Raw genomic sequence first — 18,668 nt, 5'->3', positions numbered from 1 at the left:
GCAGAGAAGAATTAGGCCCAATTTGTTCCTTATTGCTTCTTTCCCTCCCCTCCCCTCCCCCCTGCTCTGACTTTGAAATCTCTGATAGTCCGGAGGGTTGATGGAAAAATATGAGTGTGAGGGAACTAATCCACCTATTCAAACTTATTTTTTAATAGAGTACTATATATCTAGGCCCTGATCCAAAGTCCACAAAAGTCAATTCCATAAAGTTCATTAGATTTTTAATCAGACCCTTAATGATATTATTACAGCTATCAGTAACTCTTACTACAATATGTTTTGTGACAGAATTTAGTTGTCAGTTTTCTATAATGATTTCTTTTGAGTGAAATGATGATAATATGACTGTAGCTGTAGTCTAACCAATCACTGTTCCTCACTCTCCTAGAACGCACTGTGGATGAACCTAAACTATGATAGGTTTTAGTCATAGCCAGAGCAAACAGCACTTATTGTCTGGCTACTGCAGTTTGATTCTTGGGAGCCAACTAGTTTTACTGTCATGGCAACGTGATGATATCAACAAAATGTTGTTACGGAAGTTTGATCAGATAACAGAAAGGATACAGGGCCAGATCCTCGCCTTGTGTAAATCTGTATAGTACCACTGAAGTCAATAGCACTATGCAAACTTAAGAGCCAAGAAAATATAGTTTTCTATCGGATATTGTGTTCCTTCAGAAACTCATATATAAGAAATGTGGAGAACTCACAGCTAGGCAAGAAAACTGCAGTAGGCTAAATTAAAGGAAGGGAATCTTTTTTATTTATGTATTTATTTATTTGGCTCTGAATTTATCAAGTCTACAGTTGTTAGTTTTAATCTATATATTTAGAAATCTATTAATTGATTCAGCCTTTCAATAGCTTTGCAATTGGAAATCAGAAAAAAAATATTCATGTGTAGTTGATTTACAAAAGATTTCTTTAAAAAGGAGGAGAAATGCAAGTCAGATTTTCAGTTTGGCACTGTGTCAGCCGTGCACAGAAACTGAATGGCCTTATTGCACAGTGAACAAGATGCTTCTGTCCACATGACAACAGAGAGAAGCTTCGTGTTTGACTCCTGAACAGATCTAAACTTGTGCATGCAGGTCTTGCTGTCTTGCTCTTTTTTAAAAAAGACTTTTAAGAAAATGACATTTTTTTTAAAAAAAAAGCTTTATTTCCATTTTTGTTTATAGTGAGCAGTTTTTATTTGCTTGAAAGGCACCCAAGAATTATTTCTTGTTGTGAACTGAAAAAGAATACAAAACTGTACAGAATAAATAGTTAATATAAATCTAGCTAGACTTTGTTGTAAAATAAAGCTGCAGGGCTCCACACTCTAAGCCACTTTTACCTCTTAACAGGAGAAGTGTCTTTTTGCTGTTAATGTGTAGCAAAATGTAGAGAATTGATACAAACAACAACAAAATATTCTCCCCCCCCCCATATCTGGAAGTTACTGGCCATAGTGTACTTATTTCTGTATTTCAGCCAGGAATATTCAAAGCCGCCACAGGAGCCAGTCATATAAAAGAAATCAAACTCATTAGGTGCACTAATGTATTTACAGCTGATTCTCAGTAGCTTTCAGAATTGCCCTGGCTTATGAGTTGAAACACCAGTGATGCACAACATTTTATAGCAGCAGAACAAGAGAAGATTGTCCAAATTTGAGTAAAACTGTCAGATAGGGAAAGTAGCAGAAAGCTTTGTTGATATCTCTTAAAGTGTTGGTAATTATCTTTATACATATATTTTCCATCCACATACTGTAATAATGTGATAAATTAAGTCCCACGTAAAAGATACTTAAATGTTTGCAGGCACTGGATGCCTATACAATTAAATATCTTTTTTTCTTTTTTTTTCTTTTTAACTGACATTTAATATTACAAAGCTTCATTTCCTTTTGTATTTATTATAAGGGTATGGTAAGTGCAGTTGTAGACAATGTTCACATATGTAGTGCATGTACTAATACCTAACCAATACATATTAACCTTTATAACTATATAATCATGTACTTAAAAATGTAGTCCAATTAAATTGAGAGAAAAGAAAGAAATACAAATAACATAAAAGGTTTATCCTAGGTTAGGTACAGAATGGGGAGTGCCATACAGACCTTTTAACACCCCACCCCCCCCAAGGAATATGGCAGTCTTCCTCCCACAGTTCAATCACACAGAGATCATGTTTCAATTGGGGTAAGACATATTGCCTGCAAACTTCCGCATGGCTTCCCACAGTGATCCCTGAGTTTTTTGTTAGGATTACTGCTGTGCTTTAGTCCTGATGGATGATACATTATTATAAGGCACTTTTATTTACAATGTTCTGACTTAATATAGAATTACAGATTTTCTGTCCCAGTCCAAAGTTATATCATTTTATGTTTGCTGTTCCAGGACTTCCAGGTAGTCAGGCTCAGCATGTAAGTTAGCTTTGAGCTCAAAATACTCATTTTTAGTCTGCTCAAGCAAAACCTTTCTTGGTCTGGAGTACATTAATGTCTCCATTAACTTTAGCTCCTCATGTGTTCCAGGATAATGTACTTCCATGTCAGGCTGGAGCTGGACAATATTTTTCCTTAGATACTCAGTGATCCCTAGCTGCTGGAGTTCTCTTTCTTTCTCAAGAATGTTTCTGTATAAGGAGCTGGCATCCTGAAAGGTCAGAAATTCAGCTGATTGGTCTGTACATTTGTATTTGACATTTGAACCTGTGAGAGGAGAATTGTTCTCTCTTTCCAGAAGATTTCTGCGGAGATGTCTGGAGTCATTCATATCCTTTTCATTTCCTTCCTCCTGTTGTTCTGTCTGTTTGGGGCTGAAGGATGGACTTCGATAAACTTGAACCATGGGACTGATCATGCGTTGCTCATAGAGAGTTGGTGCTGGACGCTCAGTTGTGTGGTGTGTTGTTTTGTGACCATACATGCTGTACTGGAGATGAACTGGGCTACTGTCCCTCATGTGTTCATCTGCCTGTTTCTTTTTGTGTCTTCTCCGCCGATGCAGAACAAGGACAACTATTCCTGCTGCACAAAATACAATCGTAATAAACACAATTAGGAGCCCTAGGATTAAAACAGAAAGTGGGACAGCATCTGTAAGTGATCGAAGAATAGTGTCTGCAGTATTGGTGGTTGTAGAAGAAGTTGTCACAACTATAAAGCTAGCATGGGTTGGCAGGGCTGGGCTATTTATTAGTCCTGGGCATAAGACTTCACTGTTCAGAGATTTCAATTCTTTTTTTGCTAGGTGCCCTGGGGATTTACAGAAAATGTCACCCATCATGATGTTCTTACTCAACTTTTGTATCCATTGCTGCAGCCCAACTGAATCACAAGTACAGTCCCAAGGGTTGTCCTCAAGTTCAATTTGTACCAACAAATCCAGTTCATCCAAGACAGTGCTCACAGGCAAATGGGTAAACTGGTTTGTTTTAAGGTTTAGCCTGGCTAGTGGCACCCCTGAGAAAACATGGGGTGGTAAAGTTTGAAGAAGGTTGTTGTTTAAATATAACACCTTAAGTTTTGGCATCATGTTAAATGTCCCTGGCAAAACTTCCTTGATGGCATTGTATTCAAGATACAAATACTCAAGGTGCTGAAGACCAAGGAAGAGACTCTGACTTAACTTCGTAAGATGATTGCCATTTAGATATAGCTTCTGCAATCTCGTTAGATTCATAAATGATCCTTCTTCAAGGATTTCAATACGATTGTTTCCCAAGTGAAGCATTTCCAGGCTAGCATAGTCCACCAGATCTGATTTCAGCAATGTTTGAATAATGTTTCCAGCTAGAATAAGCTTTCTAGGGTTTGGAGGAGGGGGACCTAAATCAGACAAGCTTTCAATATTTCGCTCCTGGCAGTGAATTAGAACTCCTGACAGGATATGGCTGGTGCAGTGACAGGGTACAGGACAGTATATTCCTGGAAGCTGAGTAGCTGGCTTTGTGGCATGAAGCACTAAACCTGGTTCCTTGGTAGGAGCTTTCAGGACAGGGATCACCTTGGCTGGTAGGTGGCTATCACTTATAGAGGTGGTTACTACCAAGGGCAAGGACCCTGAAGGATCTTCAAGTTCATTTATAGGGTGAGTGGGACAGAGCAATTCTTTTTTTAATCTTCTTAGGATGCTGCCTTTGATAACTGGAGGGCTGTTGCACACAACATCACCTATTATAGACTGGGGAGGCATGTTTTCAAGCCATATCTTCAGCTGCAGTAAGTCACAATTACAGGCCCATTTGTTGTCTTCCAGCTGAAGGTCCAGTATTCGACCAATATGCTCTAAAAAGCCAACATATGGCAGTGTCTGTAACTGGTTTCCACGAAGATCTAAGTGGGTCAACGGCACAAAGCGAAATATGTTAGAAGGGAGAAACTCAATGGCATTGTCATTTAAAATAAGCACTTTAAGTCTGTTGAGTTTGCTAAAGGCACTTGCTTCAATCACGGTGATGAAATTGTTGTCTGCTTGAAGAAACTCCAGATTTTCAAGACCCTGAAAAGTATCCTCTTTAAGTATTTCTAATGAATTGTGATTGATATGAAGTTGCTTAAGAAGACTGAGACCATTAAAAGCTCCAGGTTCAATATCTGCAATATTATTAAATCCAACATGTAGTGAGATAGCATTGATGAGGCCAGCAAAATCATTCATGTGTAACGTGGTCAAGCCATTGTTCAGCAGATTAAGATGGAAAGGCTGTGATGGTGGGACATTTATTTGTGATAACATTTTGATACCTCTTTCTTCACAGTTTATAATCAAGATATCATCCTTTTCTTCACAAGAACACAGATTTTCACAAGATCCTCTCGCTGAAGACAAAGAAGTCTGAGATTGTAGTAAATCCGAGGCAACCACAACTGAACATAACATAAAAATCCAGAGCTTCATTGTTGCCAGTAGGTCCTGTAAAATAAAAATGAATTGAGTTTATCATTTCAGATTTGAAAAAAAAAATACTTGAAAGTTCCCCAAACTTACCTAAACAATTTATCCTTAAAAAAAGATATTGTGTTCTATCAAATATTGTAGTGATTCTTTAAGAAATGCAACACATGATTAGTTCTAACCATTAAATATAGCATGAAGGGGTCATAACACAGAAGCACTTCAATATTTTTTATGTTGCAACAACACAGCATGCAGGGCTCATGAAAATTATGTTCTTATTTATGGAGTGCCATATATGTACATGGTGCTTTGTAGGAAAACAAACAAGCAAACAAAAAGACATTTTCACCTTTGATAGGCATGCAGTGTTGCAGTTTTTAGGAAATTGCAACAGATAGATATTAACAGGCTATATGACTGAACAGTTTCATAATAAACCAATCTCGGTTCAGTTCCAACAATCTATTGTCTATCAAATGTTTATTCAGCCAGCATGTGGAGGGCTTTTTCTTTGCCTGTTTCTGCAACTTATCTGTAAATTGAAATGGAACTTCCTCTGCAATGCTAATACCCCAAAATTGAGAACAATTAGTGATTTTCCCCTTTGTTTAAATATGTATGTGCTGTATTTATATTTTAAATATAGCTGTGGGTAGATACACATACACACCCTACCCACACATTCATATCTTTAGGGAGATTATACATGCACATGTTTTATTGATATATGTATAATATATTTCTGCATTCAATATGTAAACTAAGTTTACTAGCAATAAAAGAATAAGAGTGAAGTATAAATAGAAAGAAATAGGTTGGGAATATATAATATATTGAATTGGACATTTTTCCTCTTAATAATTAATATTAGTATCATTCTAAAATGCACACAGCAAGAGATTTGTCATTAACAATTAGCAATGATGGATGACATCATCTGCACTGTGTAATTTAAGCTATTACTTTGCAAACCATTGGTCTCAAACTTTAGGATACATGAAAAATGTATCAGAACTGTCCAACTATTAAATCAGGAACAGAAACTGGTGAACATTATATATTTTCAATTAAGTATCTGTTTGGCACAGGTCTCACTGAGATGAGATTAGTTTGTTACTGTTCATATGAGGGTTCTGTGTATTTCTTTTTTTATAGTAAGGTTGTCTTATTACCAAAGAGCAAAGATATTTATTTTTGCATTAGATGAAGTCACATGTCTGTTTACAATCTATTATTAAAGTAAATACTTCCACATTTCCAACAAGAAAAGGATGATTTGAAACACATTTCATGCAAGAATTTCCCTTCACTGCACTATTTATTCCAGAACTGAACAATATTGCTTGAAGAAACCTGTGTCATAAAGGTCACTTGATCTTTTTAAGTGAGCTATTGAAACAGGCTTTGGAGTGCAGAATGTCATCACACAATTAACCAGCAGAATTGCTGCTTTATGAGGAAGTTGCAATATTCTATGTAATTATGCTTATGGGCATTCTCAGAATTTGGTCATGTATTTTGGCATCACATCAGCAATTATAATTTAAATGCATATCTTATTCGTACTGCACTACTCATTCAGACTTCAGTTAGTCTTCTCATCTAGACTTCTTTTGCAACTTGATGAGAGGACTTCCAGAGGAGGAACTCAGATACCATCCTTGTGAATGCTACTGAAATGCTTATAAGTCAGTAAGCACTAGTTTGTGCACATTGAGTAATACCTTTTTCCACAGTTGTCCCATTGATTTCAGTGGAGAAAGGTGCTTCCCACCATGAGTAAAGTGACAGAATCTGTTACTAAACTTATTTGATTCATGCATCTTTTTCAGTAGAAACAAAACATATTTTTGCTGGATCACAGAGTAGTTCTTGAACATAGTCTATTCTAGTTAGCTGGTTAAATTTAACTTGCATAGTGTCTGAGCCTCTGGTTTTCCATAAAGTATTGGGAAAGACACAATATGCAGAAATCTTATTCCAAAGTATTCAGATTAATGCCAGCATGATATTGTGTTAAAGAAAACTGTATTCATTCACTAGCATTCTTTTCAGTAACCTAAGGTGAAAAATGAAGCTTCTGGTAACAATTACCCATAACAAACCTATTGTTTTGCTAATTAGCCTTTATTTTCTGTAACTAGTTTCTGTATAAGGACACAAGCATAGTTGTGCATTGTTTTTAAATTGTAGTTTTTATGAGGGCCCAGAGCAAAATTAAGTGAAATAAATCAAAATATATTAATCTGAAATGCATGTTGCATTTTAATACATATTGCAAAAATGATTTTTTTTAAATGAAAGACCTCTCATCATTTTTTTAAAGATGAAAGTAAGAACATTTGTAACCAATTGGAAAACATTCCTATTTTAATCATTATCATACTTTTGTGGGTAACGTTGCAAAAATTCTCTCTCTCTCTCTTTCTCTCATGCGCACACACACACACACACACACACACACAAACACACACACAGTAGAAAGACACTGGGAACTTCTAAATATTTTGTAAGTATTGGGTGAGAACTGATTGGCATTTCTTTTTAAATTTTCAGTCTGTGCACGCGGAGCAAGTAAATCTAGCCTTAAATGAGCTCCACTCTTCTTTTAAAATAGCAAATACTTTTATGTAACAGATGATTAACATTGTGTTGAAAGAACTCACAGTAAAGATTGAATATACATTTCATTTTAAAATACTGGACTAATTATTATCCTGTTTCATTTAGTGAAGTGTTATAAGAAATGTCAGGTGGTAACTTAGTTTTAATAACTGCTTACCGTAATTGTTCTTTCACAGTTTTTATTAAAAAAAACCAGTGAATTCCAGAGTCTTTCCTACCAGGCAAATTTGCAGCATATATAGAAGTAGTGAGTTATGAGTCCCTTAAGGCAAATTTGCAATATGCTTGAGAAGCAATGAAATAATAAAATCTTCTTTTAAAAAAATTAGTGTCTTTTTTATTTGATCTTACTCTTAACACAAATATGTGTAAAGTGAGTGATGAAGTATTCCAAAGCCTCAGGTTAAGCAAGGGGAATATGCAGTGTATAAAATCCTTCAAGCCTGCTTGTTAATTCTGGATACAAGCACAGTTGGATGATGTATTTTAAGAGTAACGTCATACTTCAGAAAAGCACTTCTTTAATCCATGCTACAGTGCATGTTACAATCTAAAACTACTCTCTCTTTGCCTGCTGAGCAACTACATTTATTGAAAACTCTTCAGTGAAAAAGGTACCCAGAAAAATGCTTGAAATATCAGTGGGTAAATCTATACAGATTTCTATCATTTAACTGTAAAGTTAACCAAAGTAATACAGGAAAATAAAATCAATTGGTGCTAAACAGACAGAGAAAAAGTGAGGAAATTCACTTCAGATAATTAGCTAACTGGACGCTTTCTTACCTGTACAGAGGCAACACTCCCTGACACGATCAATAATGCACAATTTGAGTAGATGTTCACATGCAATTCAGGTTCTCTTTAAAAAAAATGTACACTTTCTTCCAAATTTTCACTTTGCTGCAAGCTTTTGTACAGCTCCAGCTGCCTTAAGTTAAAAGTCCATGTCAAAAAACTAAGTATAGAGCATTTCACTGGAATAATAATAATAATACATAAAATCTCTCAGGCAGAGTGCACTCTAGACCATCCTGAAAGCAGTTGTCCCTTTTCCTCAATTAAAATTCACAGCATACTTCCCATCTATGCTGACTTTTCTGCATATAGTTAACCATTTGCAAGCTTTTGGATGCTGTAAATAAACAAGATGTTCAGCAGAGCTTAAACTGATCCCTCTTGGTTTGTTAGATTTTTAGATCCAAGCTGCTTCTGCTTCTGTGTTCTCTCTCTTCTTTCTAGTCTTTCTTGTTACCTCAGTTTGTTATTAGTCAGATTGCCAGGGGCTGGGAGGTAGGCGTAAATAAAAAGACTTCTTGGCTTTTGACTCAGCCTTTAAGCCCTTCCCCTTCCCCATCAGAGAGCTTTAATCTGCCAGTGTCATTTAATGCAAGATACAGCTCCACCTTGGGACAGCTCAGCTCCACCTCCTCCTGCAATTTGTCTCACCTCCTCTTTTTCCTTTTCTAATTGAACCTTCTGAAAATAAAATCCAGCTAAATCTTCTGTAGATCACTTAAGATCTATTAATGGCTGATTTTGCAAGACAATAAATCTCTGCCACAGCTCCTGCAGCTTTTTCTGTTTGCAGACATACAGTAAATGTATGTCTTTCTGATATATATTTTAAATGCTGAAAATACCCCCAAACCAAATGCATGTTTCCCACCCAACAATAGCTATCATAAGGAAAAATCTTATCTTCCTCTGGAACAAAATGCCTGTGATAATCATATGAAGGATTTATAAAAGTGTAAAGCTGCACATTAGATCTTTACTCCAATTCACACAATGTGGTAGGTTAAATAGTTGAGAGAGGCGTGTGTGTGTGTCTGTGTGTCTGTGTGTATACAGTGGCTTTAGAGATTTTACTTTTGCAGCAAAAGAATTTTATGGTACATTGATGTTTATCTTCATAGAGTGATTGCAGTGAGTGCACTTTAAAAATTCCCCTCCTTCTCTAGTGGAGAGAGTTTCAGCTTGATTTTAATTGACTGTTTTCCAGATGTTAGGATAATATATTGGTATTAATGTACATGGTGTTGTATTCTTTTTGGCATGAAACGATGTGTTTACAAAAACATGACTTTTTTTCTTGAAATCAAGCTAATATTGAGATAATATTTACATTTGTGTTCTAAACATGTAATTATTAATAATTGTTTATTATGTGGAAGAATACAAGGATTGTATGTCCCAGAATTATCAGCCAGATTCTGACATCCTTATTCATGCTGAGTATTGCATTACTCTATGAGTAGCCTTACTGACTTTGTAAGGGCTATTTGTGGAGTCAAGTACTATGCCATGTGACTAGGATTATCAGAATCTTCTCCAGTTTTTGTAAGTGTACATTAATTTTATGTTCAGCATAGTAGTTCTTCATTATTTCATTCCCTACATATAAAATACTGTTAATTTAAAAAAAAATGTTTCAGAATAATTAGAGATAAATAATTCATCACAAATAATGTATTCAATAGACTTTAATCCTTTTTTCTGCTTACAGAATATCCATAAACTGATCTCACTTTATGCAAATGTATGTCTTACTTGACAACATTTGACAAACATTTTGAGAACCTTATTTAAATCACTAGATTGATTGAAAATGATTTTCTGTGAATATACCAGGGTCCTTGACTAGTTGTAACTGGTCAAACAAGTTAATGATATTATTTCTGAGTTGCATTCCTGGTATAAATACTTGTGCATAAAAACATTAATGTTTGTTTTTTGATTGTTCAAGACAGTAAAACAAATAAAAGTGTTCACAGAAATCAACCACATTAATTTAAAAATTAGGCAGAGTAATCATGGAATGTTTGTGTAGTCTTTGCCAGTTCTAAAATTAATGGGCCAGTTCAGCCATGCCAGTTGGCTTTGTAAAAATATTGCCATTGATTCCTCTCCCCCCCCCCCCCAAAAAAAAAAAAATTAAGATTTATTACCTGGTAAGTGATTTGTATTAACTAAGGTCTTGCTCTTGCAACTGCTTCTGCATGGACAGACCCCTGAACTTACATGGCGGTCAAGGTCTACTGATGTATTGGTTGCAGTAAAATTTAAGTATTTCCCTATGTCTCTGTTATCTAGTAATCAAAGAAAATAATTACAACTAATGTGACTAGTGATCCTGCACTCGGGTATATGTTGATGAATTCCTATGTCAATACAGAAGTCCATTGACTTCAGTGGGATTCTATGCAGTTGCAAATATCTGACCATATAGTTCCGATCACAGGACAGCATCTGAACACCTAATTTTAAATTATATAATTTAAGTTAACAAAAGGTCTAAATGAGAGAGGATAAAATCGATTGTCTTGCAAGAAAAAATTACCTGTCCCAAGAAACTTAATTTTTAAAGCACCTAATTGCAAAATGTAATTGAGAGATGCTCTCCCTAAACAGAGCTGCTCTTCAAACATTCACCTTATCAATCACTTTGACTGTTCTAAAGTTTGTAAAGCTGCACTAAAATATCCACAACTGTCAGCCTCATTTATTTCCCAAAGGGCCTAAAGGTTTTATGGCACTCACTGCTCTTTACCTTTTCACAAAGTACAGTATCTTCTCCATATTAGAAATAAGTACACAATATCCTTCTTACCATACATACATTCTATGTATTTTTTTTTCCAGGGCCAGATAATTCTCTCCATTATTATATGTACACATAAATATGTAAGCTATAATACCTGGAGAGGTCCAACTTCAATCCATGAAAACAGGGATATCCAGAATTAAGGCCTTTTATTTCATTCTTTGCCCAGCTGTTATGAGTCATTCTTAGTTGTATCATATGTTGTATGTGACACTGCACATTGACAGCTGTTAGATTTAGGCATTTCATATAAGTTTAATAAAACATTACTTGACTCTGAATTGCATGATTTGTGAATTTCAATATCATCAAAATATGGCAGAAGTTCAGCTGGGATTCTCTATTTCCCTCTTAATTCTCTGTTACTTAATGGTACCCTCACTCCAATTTCACAAATATTGAAAGTGGCTCCTTTGAAGGGTAGATAGAAGTCCTTAGAAAACAATATCAATCTTTTGCACTTCCTCTCATCCAAAGCATGAGAGTGCCATCTTCAAAATACTTCCAAGGACTTTGCCAAATTGAGAGATATTGGGTAACATTACTTTACTATAGATATTTGTCTATAGTTTGTAAAATTTTTTATTACAGTGTTTAAAAACACAAGAGAGTGTGACAAGGGAGATGGAAATCTATCACTGAAATAACTGGTTCTTCAATTAATGGTGATAATGGCTCCTCTGTTCATTTACTGTTTCAATAGACATGTAAAAGACTCTCCCATTATTCATATTTCATCCACACTTATCAATATGCATTTAACCAGCCATTAATCTGCATATGGAATGCTTGAGCTAAATACTGCCTCTTACCATATCTGCAACACCAATCCCTAGGTTTGTCTGCAGTGTATAAGATCTGCTTGTATTGTTGGGCTCTGAAGGGCTGCCTTTTTCTACATTTCCTGTGAGGAAAGGGAAATTACTTACCTCTGTAACTGGAGTTCCTAGAGATGTATGGTCCCTATCTGTATTCCTATGAGGGGTATGCATGCATGCCATGCACCTGAGACCAGAGAATTCTTGTAAGTAGTGTCCGTTTTTCCACACCTGTGCCCTTGCTCTTCTCATGCACCACACCAACCGCCTCTTCAGTTCCTTCTCCTACCATGAATCAGACTTGATCCAACATGCTCCGAAAGAGAGGGGAAGGAGTGGTGGTGAAATACAGATAGGGACCATGCATCTTGAGGAACTCCAGTTACAAAGTAAGTAACTTGACTTTCTTCTTTGACTGCTGGTCCCTATGTGTACTCCACTGTCTGTGACTGACAAGAAATACTCAGGAGGAGAAGGCTACAAGGATGCAGGTGGTATGTCTGCTTATAGAACTACTCTCCCAAATGGTGCATCAGTGGAGGAAGGCTGGACCAAGGCATGTCTCATAAATGTGTGGATGAAATTCCATATTGCTACCTTACAAATATCAAGCAGGGATATCTCTTTAAGTGATGCTACTGAGTCTGCTTGCAGTCTTGTAGAGTGAGCCCTTACTCTGTGCGAGGGAGGAACTGACAAAGTTGGATACTGCCAGAGATCCACTTAGAGATTCTCTGAAAGGAAATAGGTTGTCCTTGGACTAATTCTCCTATGGCAACAAGCAGGTGAGTATTGTGTTTCTGATCTATTTTGTTCTCTGTAGGTAAAATGTCAATGCTTGTCTGACATCAAGGAAATGAAGCCTCTTCTCTTTGCTAGAAGCATGCAGCCTCAGAGAAGTACAGTTAAATGGATAGTCCGATTATTTTTAAATTCTGTAACTACCTAAGGGATGAATTTCAGGTGGAGTCATAGCAAGACCTTGTTTTATGCACTATGTATATGGTGGGTCTGCCATTAGGGCCCCAACTACACCCACCTCTGTGGCTGAGGTGATGGCAATGAGGAAGGGGACCTTCACTGTCAGGTGAAACATCGGACAACTCACTAGTGGTTTGAAGGATGTCTTGATGCATATCAAAAGTACAAAATTAAGGTCCCAGGGAGCAGTTCACTTTGTCACCAGTGGAAAGGTTCTAAGTAAACCTTTTAAGAACCTAGATGTGGCTGGGTGAGTAAAGACAGAGTAGCCATCCATTGGTAGGTGATATGCACTGATTGCCACCAGATGAACCTGTGGTGAACTAAGGGAAAGACCTGCTATCTAAGGAGAAGGATGTAATCCGAGATAGCAGGAATACCCACCCACCATCTCTTGAGACATATGATGTCACTGTGCTCAGATAGAGAAACTTTTTCACTTGGCTAGATAACATTTGCTGTTGGAGTCTCTTCTGATATTAAAAATGACTTGCACAACTTCAGAAAAGGAAATAATCCATTTACCACATATCCTTCGCTGTCATATCTCCTAAATAAACTTTAGCTCCTTAATCTATTAATAAAACATGATGCAGAAGCTGTAAATAACTTTTTTGGATATGGAGAAAGTCAAACTGTTCTTTTTGTGCCTAAAAGTGAACATGCTGTCTACAGAGGTGATTATATTGTATTTATTTTGTTCTGAGAGAAAATTCTACTAGCATTTCCTTCATTTAAACCAATTTTGTCCTTTTAAAACTCTACAGTGAATTTGAAACTGATATTTTGCTGCTCTTTTCCACTCACAGATGGAGAACTTCCAGTTCTGCATGATGTAGGAAGAGCATAATATCAAAGTCAAGATTTGCCATGCAACTCTGAGAGGATCTTTTTGCCTATAGATTATAATGCTGATGTGAATGAATCTTTTACAGTCCTTTATAATCTGTGGCATTCTTTCCTCTCTTTGTTTGGTATTATTTCCCACCCCACTTTCCCTGCAGTTGCTGAAATGAGCTTTGGTATATTTGAATATTATGGGTCTAAACCTCAGAGATCTGCTGAGAACACAAGTCAGCAGATGGTGTACAAAGGTGGCTTAAACCTTAAAGCAAACTGGGTTACAGCTTGAGGGCTTCTGTAATTTACACTCACTATAATTGGCTCCAAGAAGCATCCAAACAATGTCCCCTTTGTTCCAGACAGCTCTTTTCCCGCCCTATTGCACTGGCATCAGAGGCAAATAGTATAAGAGCTGCTTCATTGACAATAAGCCTCTGCACCCTTATAATGAAGCCATACCCAGTAAAAATGGTGTTAAATTACACCATTACAGATTACATAAGCAATGTGGGGGGAGGAATAGCTCAGTGGTTTGAGCATTAGCCTCCTAAAGCCAGGATTGTGAGTTCAAGCCTTGAGGGGGCCACTGAGAAGTCTGGGATAAAATCAGTACTTGGACCTCCTAGTAAAGGCAGGGGTGGCTGATTTTTCAGGGTCCCTTCCAGTTCTATGAGACAGGTATATCTCCATATATTATTATTAAAGCAGCCATTCCACACTGGCAGGTGAAATCCTCAGCTAATTGCAGTCATTAGTGAAACACCCAGTGCTTTCAAAATTTCACCAGAAGAAGCTTAACACCTATTTCCTCTAGACTTTCAGTCAATGACAGTATAATTATATTTTCACAGAATTTAAATTAAAAATACATTTGTTATGTTATTCTTCCAGTATCTCTAGCTGTATTTGTTTTTCTTGGATTAAAGTCTTATCTTCTGTTACATGTTATAACCAGCCAATAATTACTCACCCAACACCGACTCTTACACTGTGGCTATAAGTATTCCATTTGAAATAACACAGGCTTTCTGGTGGCATTTTGGTTCTTCTGAGTGGATTTTCAAAGCCAATGGGAGTTGGGTGCCACAGTGCTTTAGGACCCTTTGAAAATACCAGCCTCTAGTTCCAGTCCTGGGAACAACCCATAAGTTTGGAAATGCATGAAAATGAAATGTAACCTTTAAAATACTTAACAGACTGTCTATGGTCCAGTCCTTCATTCTATACACAGGCAACACTTTCATTGATTCCAAGAATTTGCCTTCAGTTTATGCATAATGCATTCATTTTTTAACATTGGTAGGTGAATTTCCCGTATCGGACACAATTTAGCCTCTACATGTTGATTATATTCATTATCATAGCCATGAAAATACATACCTGTGTACAATCTAATTATCCATTGCATGTTGCTGTTGTTCCACAGATCTAACTAACACAAGTTGTACCTGGCAACATGGGGGAAAATAATTTGAACACCTTCCAGAAAAAAATCAACAAATAAACAGCTTGTGCGGAACATCATTCGATTATGCAAATAGGTACAGCATTGCATTACCTTCTTTTGTTATGTGCACATAAGGTGAAATTCCCACCTCCACCAAGGCCTGTTACAAGGTTAATGCACTAGTTAAGTTCCACTTAAGCCCTGTTTTGAGGCTGGGTTTGGGGGAGGGATAGCTCAGTGGTTTGAGCATTGGCCTGCTAAACCCAGGGTTGTGAGTTCAATCCTTGAGAGATATGTGGATAGATGGATTATAATGATTCCTTTAATTTTTGAAAATCCTAACAATGGCTTTCAGAATGGTAATATTATTATGGTTTATGGTTCCTGTTATACAAGGTAAATGCCAGGAATTTAATTCTATGTATCTAGCTAAATTTCTCTCTCCATTCAAAGTTCTTAGATGCTTATACAATCCCCATTACCATAGTATCTGAATGTCTCAGAAACTGGTTTGTATTTATACTCAGAACATGCCCGTGAGGCAGGGAAATGCTATCATCTCCATTTTACAGAAGGGGAATTGAGACACAGAGAAACATGGGCCTGGGTGCACAACAGAAGTTCGGTGCATCCTCATTACAGGATCACTGCATTGCATAAAACTCCTGCTGAACCCTGTAGTTGCCTAAACTCATTAAGTCCCTAAGACTCAGGGTTCCTCAGTGCCTAAGTTTCTGCCTCTGAGCATGTGTACATTGCCTCACTCTAGGTCCCTGTGCCCATCTCTTGCCTAAATTCCAGAGAGACTCACAAACCAGGGGAAGATCTGCACTCAGCTGCCTAAGTTGCATATTGGGTCTGAGACAGTAGATGGTCTCTGAGCAGTCCTACTGGATCGGGTCCTGTGGTGGTGGTGCTGTCATCACTTACTTTATAATTTTTATCCAAGTACCCTGTTTCCCCGAAAATAAGACAGTGTCTTATATTAATTTTTGCTCCCAAAGATGCGCTAGGTCTTATTTTCAGGGGATGTCTTATTTTTCAGAAATGAAAAATGCCTTATTATCGGTGGATGCCTTATTATCGGGGAGGTCTTATTATCGGGGGGATGCCTTATATTACAACGAGAGGCAAAACTGTAAGTAGGCCTTATTTTCGGAGGATGTCTTATTTTCGGGGAAACAGGGTAGTTAGAGAACTTGCCTGAAATGTGAGAGACCCAGGTTCAATCCCCCCTTTCTTTTGAGAGGGGGAAAAATGTTTCCCACCTCTCAGAAGAGCGCTCTAACCGCTAAGCTATGGGATATTCTGATGTGGGGCTCCCTTACGCTCTCACCTGTTGAAGCTGTTCCACTGTGGATCAATAATGAAAGAGTGGCAGGAGTAGAGGGACTGGACCCACAGTCTACCACCTCCCATTTGGGTGCCCCAACCACTGGCTTGCTCAGCGTCACGATGCCTAACTTCTTCTGTGCATCCAGCCTTAAGTGACTTAGCCAAAGTCATATAGTAAATCTATGTCAAATCAGGGCATTAAATACAGGTATACCAAGTCTCAGGTTAACTCCCTAGCCTCTGGACCAACTTTCCTCTCTATATAGTGGGTAAAATTACCAAAAGTGCCCAACAGATTTAGGGGCCTAATCCAAATTTTCAAAGGTGATGTAGGCACTTATAGCTGCCTGAAAGGCTCCTGATTGCCTAAATCACTTTTGAAAATGGATCTTAGACTCCTAACTTGCAAAGATGCTTTTGAAAATTTTGCCCAGAGTGCTTTTAACTGTCTTTCCCATATTGCTATATAGTGTGTCACCCGACACCACTGATGGCTTGCATTCCATTGGCTAGTGAAGTAACAAATGTATGTGTGTATATGCATGTGTGTGAATGTAATATAATAAAATCAATGCTAATCTCAGATACCATCGGGACCATTGTATTCTATTTATACTGTAAAACATTAGGTCCTAATCCTGTAAACACATATCTGAATAATTTTATTATTGAATTTTATTATTTATTATACATTAAAGTGAAGCATAAGTGTTTGCACAGTCAGATCGCTAGTGATATTTTTAGGTAATTATTTCATGGTTACTATATTTATTCCCTTGTTATTATAAGGATAATTTCTGTTTCATATTCCTTAAATTTTGCATATTATTACTTTTAAGAATTTTGCCTTCTAGTTTTATATTTTTTGTTCTGTTAAATTCACCATAGAAACTGTATTCCTATACTCCGCGGGGTGGGGAACTGGACACCTAATTTCACAAAGATAATGCAAGAGTGATGTAACACGCAAACAAATGAACCCTCAATAATGGCTATCTAATTGTAACCCACATGTATCAATTTTGAACTTGTTTAAATGGAATGCTCTCTATAGGACAGGCCAGTCATGTTCATGGAGTTTATGCACCTAAATCCTGAAGCACTGTTTTGAATATTTCCCTCATTGTGTCTATATATGGTTTTTTCACAGAGCAAGAAGGGTCCAGTAAAGGAATTAAATCTACTTGATCTAGGGTTCAGCTCAACAACAGCAAAATGTCCTGCTGCCAGAGTGAGGATCCCACATAAAGCTGACTGTTCCAATTTTTTTGGCTTCTAGTTTAGTCTGCAACAGTCATTTATTTTTAGAACTGAGCTTTTAAAAGGGTTAGGGATATGTTTGATATAAATGTTGATGATCATGGACAAACAGATATATTTATGCAAAGTAGAGATTTAAAGAAAAAGCGAAAGAAATATGTAAGTTTTCCAAGGGCAAGTCTACAAAATTAAGTTGGCCTAAGTTACGTCAATGTGCAGCCACCGCAGTAATTGAATCAGTTTTACACATCTACACTACGCTGCTTGTGTTGGCAGTGCACATCCCCACTGAGAGCGATCGATTTAACTGCCAGTGTGGGACATTGTTGGATGGTTTCTGAAAGGCAGCAACAGGTGATGTAAGCACTACAGTGTCCACACTGACGCTGCATCAGCCTAACTATATCAACTTAAGCATTATGTCTCTCACAGAGGTGGAGTTATTTAAATCAGCATATAGGGCGGGAGCTACATTTTAGAGTAGACACTTACAGAGTTAGGTTGACATAAGCTGCCTTATGTCAACCTAACTCTTCAGTGTAGAACAGGCCTAAGGTACATTAAAGAACAGTGTGAAAAACTTCCACAGGATTTGCCTGTATTGAAAATAGTGGAACCTAAGAAAAGCAGTAGGTGTGATATATCTTGATTTTAGTAAGGCTTTTGGCACTGTTCTACCTGATATTCTCATAAGTAAACTACGAAAATGTGTTGTGGATGAAATTACTATAAGGTTGGTGAACAACTGGTTGAAAAAACACACTCAGAGAGTAGTTATCAATGGTTTGCTGTCAAACTGGGAGGGTGTATTCAGTGGGGTCACACAGGGGGCAGTCCTGGGTCTGGTG

The 18,668-nt window shown here is 37.1% G+C and overlaps 1 protein-coding gene across 1 annotated transcript; it reads right to left on the bottom strand.

Annotated features, from left to right (window-relative positions):
* Positions 1-1,145: 1,145 nt before the first annotated feature.
* Positions 1,146-4,904, bottom strand: SLITRK6 (SLIT and NTRK like family member 6). The gene has a single exon (XM_005282303.4). The coding sequence runs from the start codon at positions 4,902-4,904 to the stop codon at positions 2,382-2,384; it is 2,523 nt and encodes an 840-aa protein (XP_005282360.1). The 3' UTR covers positions 1,146-2,381.
* Between the last annotated feature and the right edge of the window lie 13,764 nt (positions 4,905-18,668).

The sequence above is a fragment of the Chrysemys picta genome, chromosome 1, assembly GCF_011386835.1.
Source record: "Chrysemys picta bellii isolate R12L10 chromosome 1, ASM1138683v2, whole genome shotgun sequence".
Lineage (NCBI taxonomy): Eukaryota > Metazoa > Chordata > Testudines > Emydidae > Chrysemys > Chrysemys picta.
The sequence above is the reverse complement of the archived record's forward strand: the minus strand, read 5'-3'. Positions and strand labels throughout refer to the sequence as shown.

Coding starts and splice junctions, on each gene's coding strand:
- SLITRK6 (XM_005282303.4), bottom strand. CDS start 4,904: ATGAAGCTCTGGATTTTTATGTTATGTTCAGTTGTGGTTGCCTCGGAT.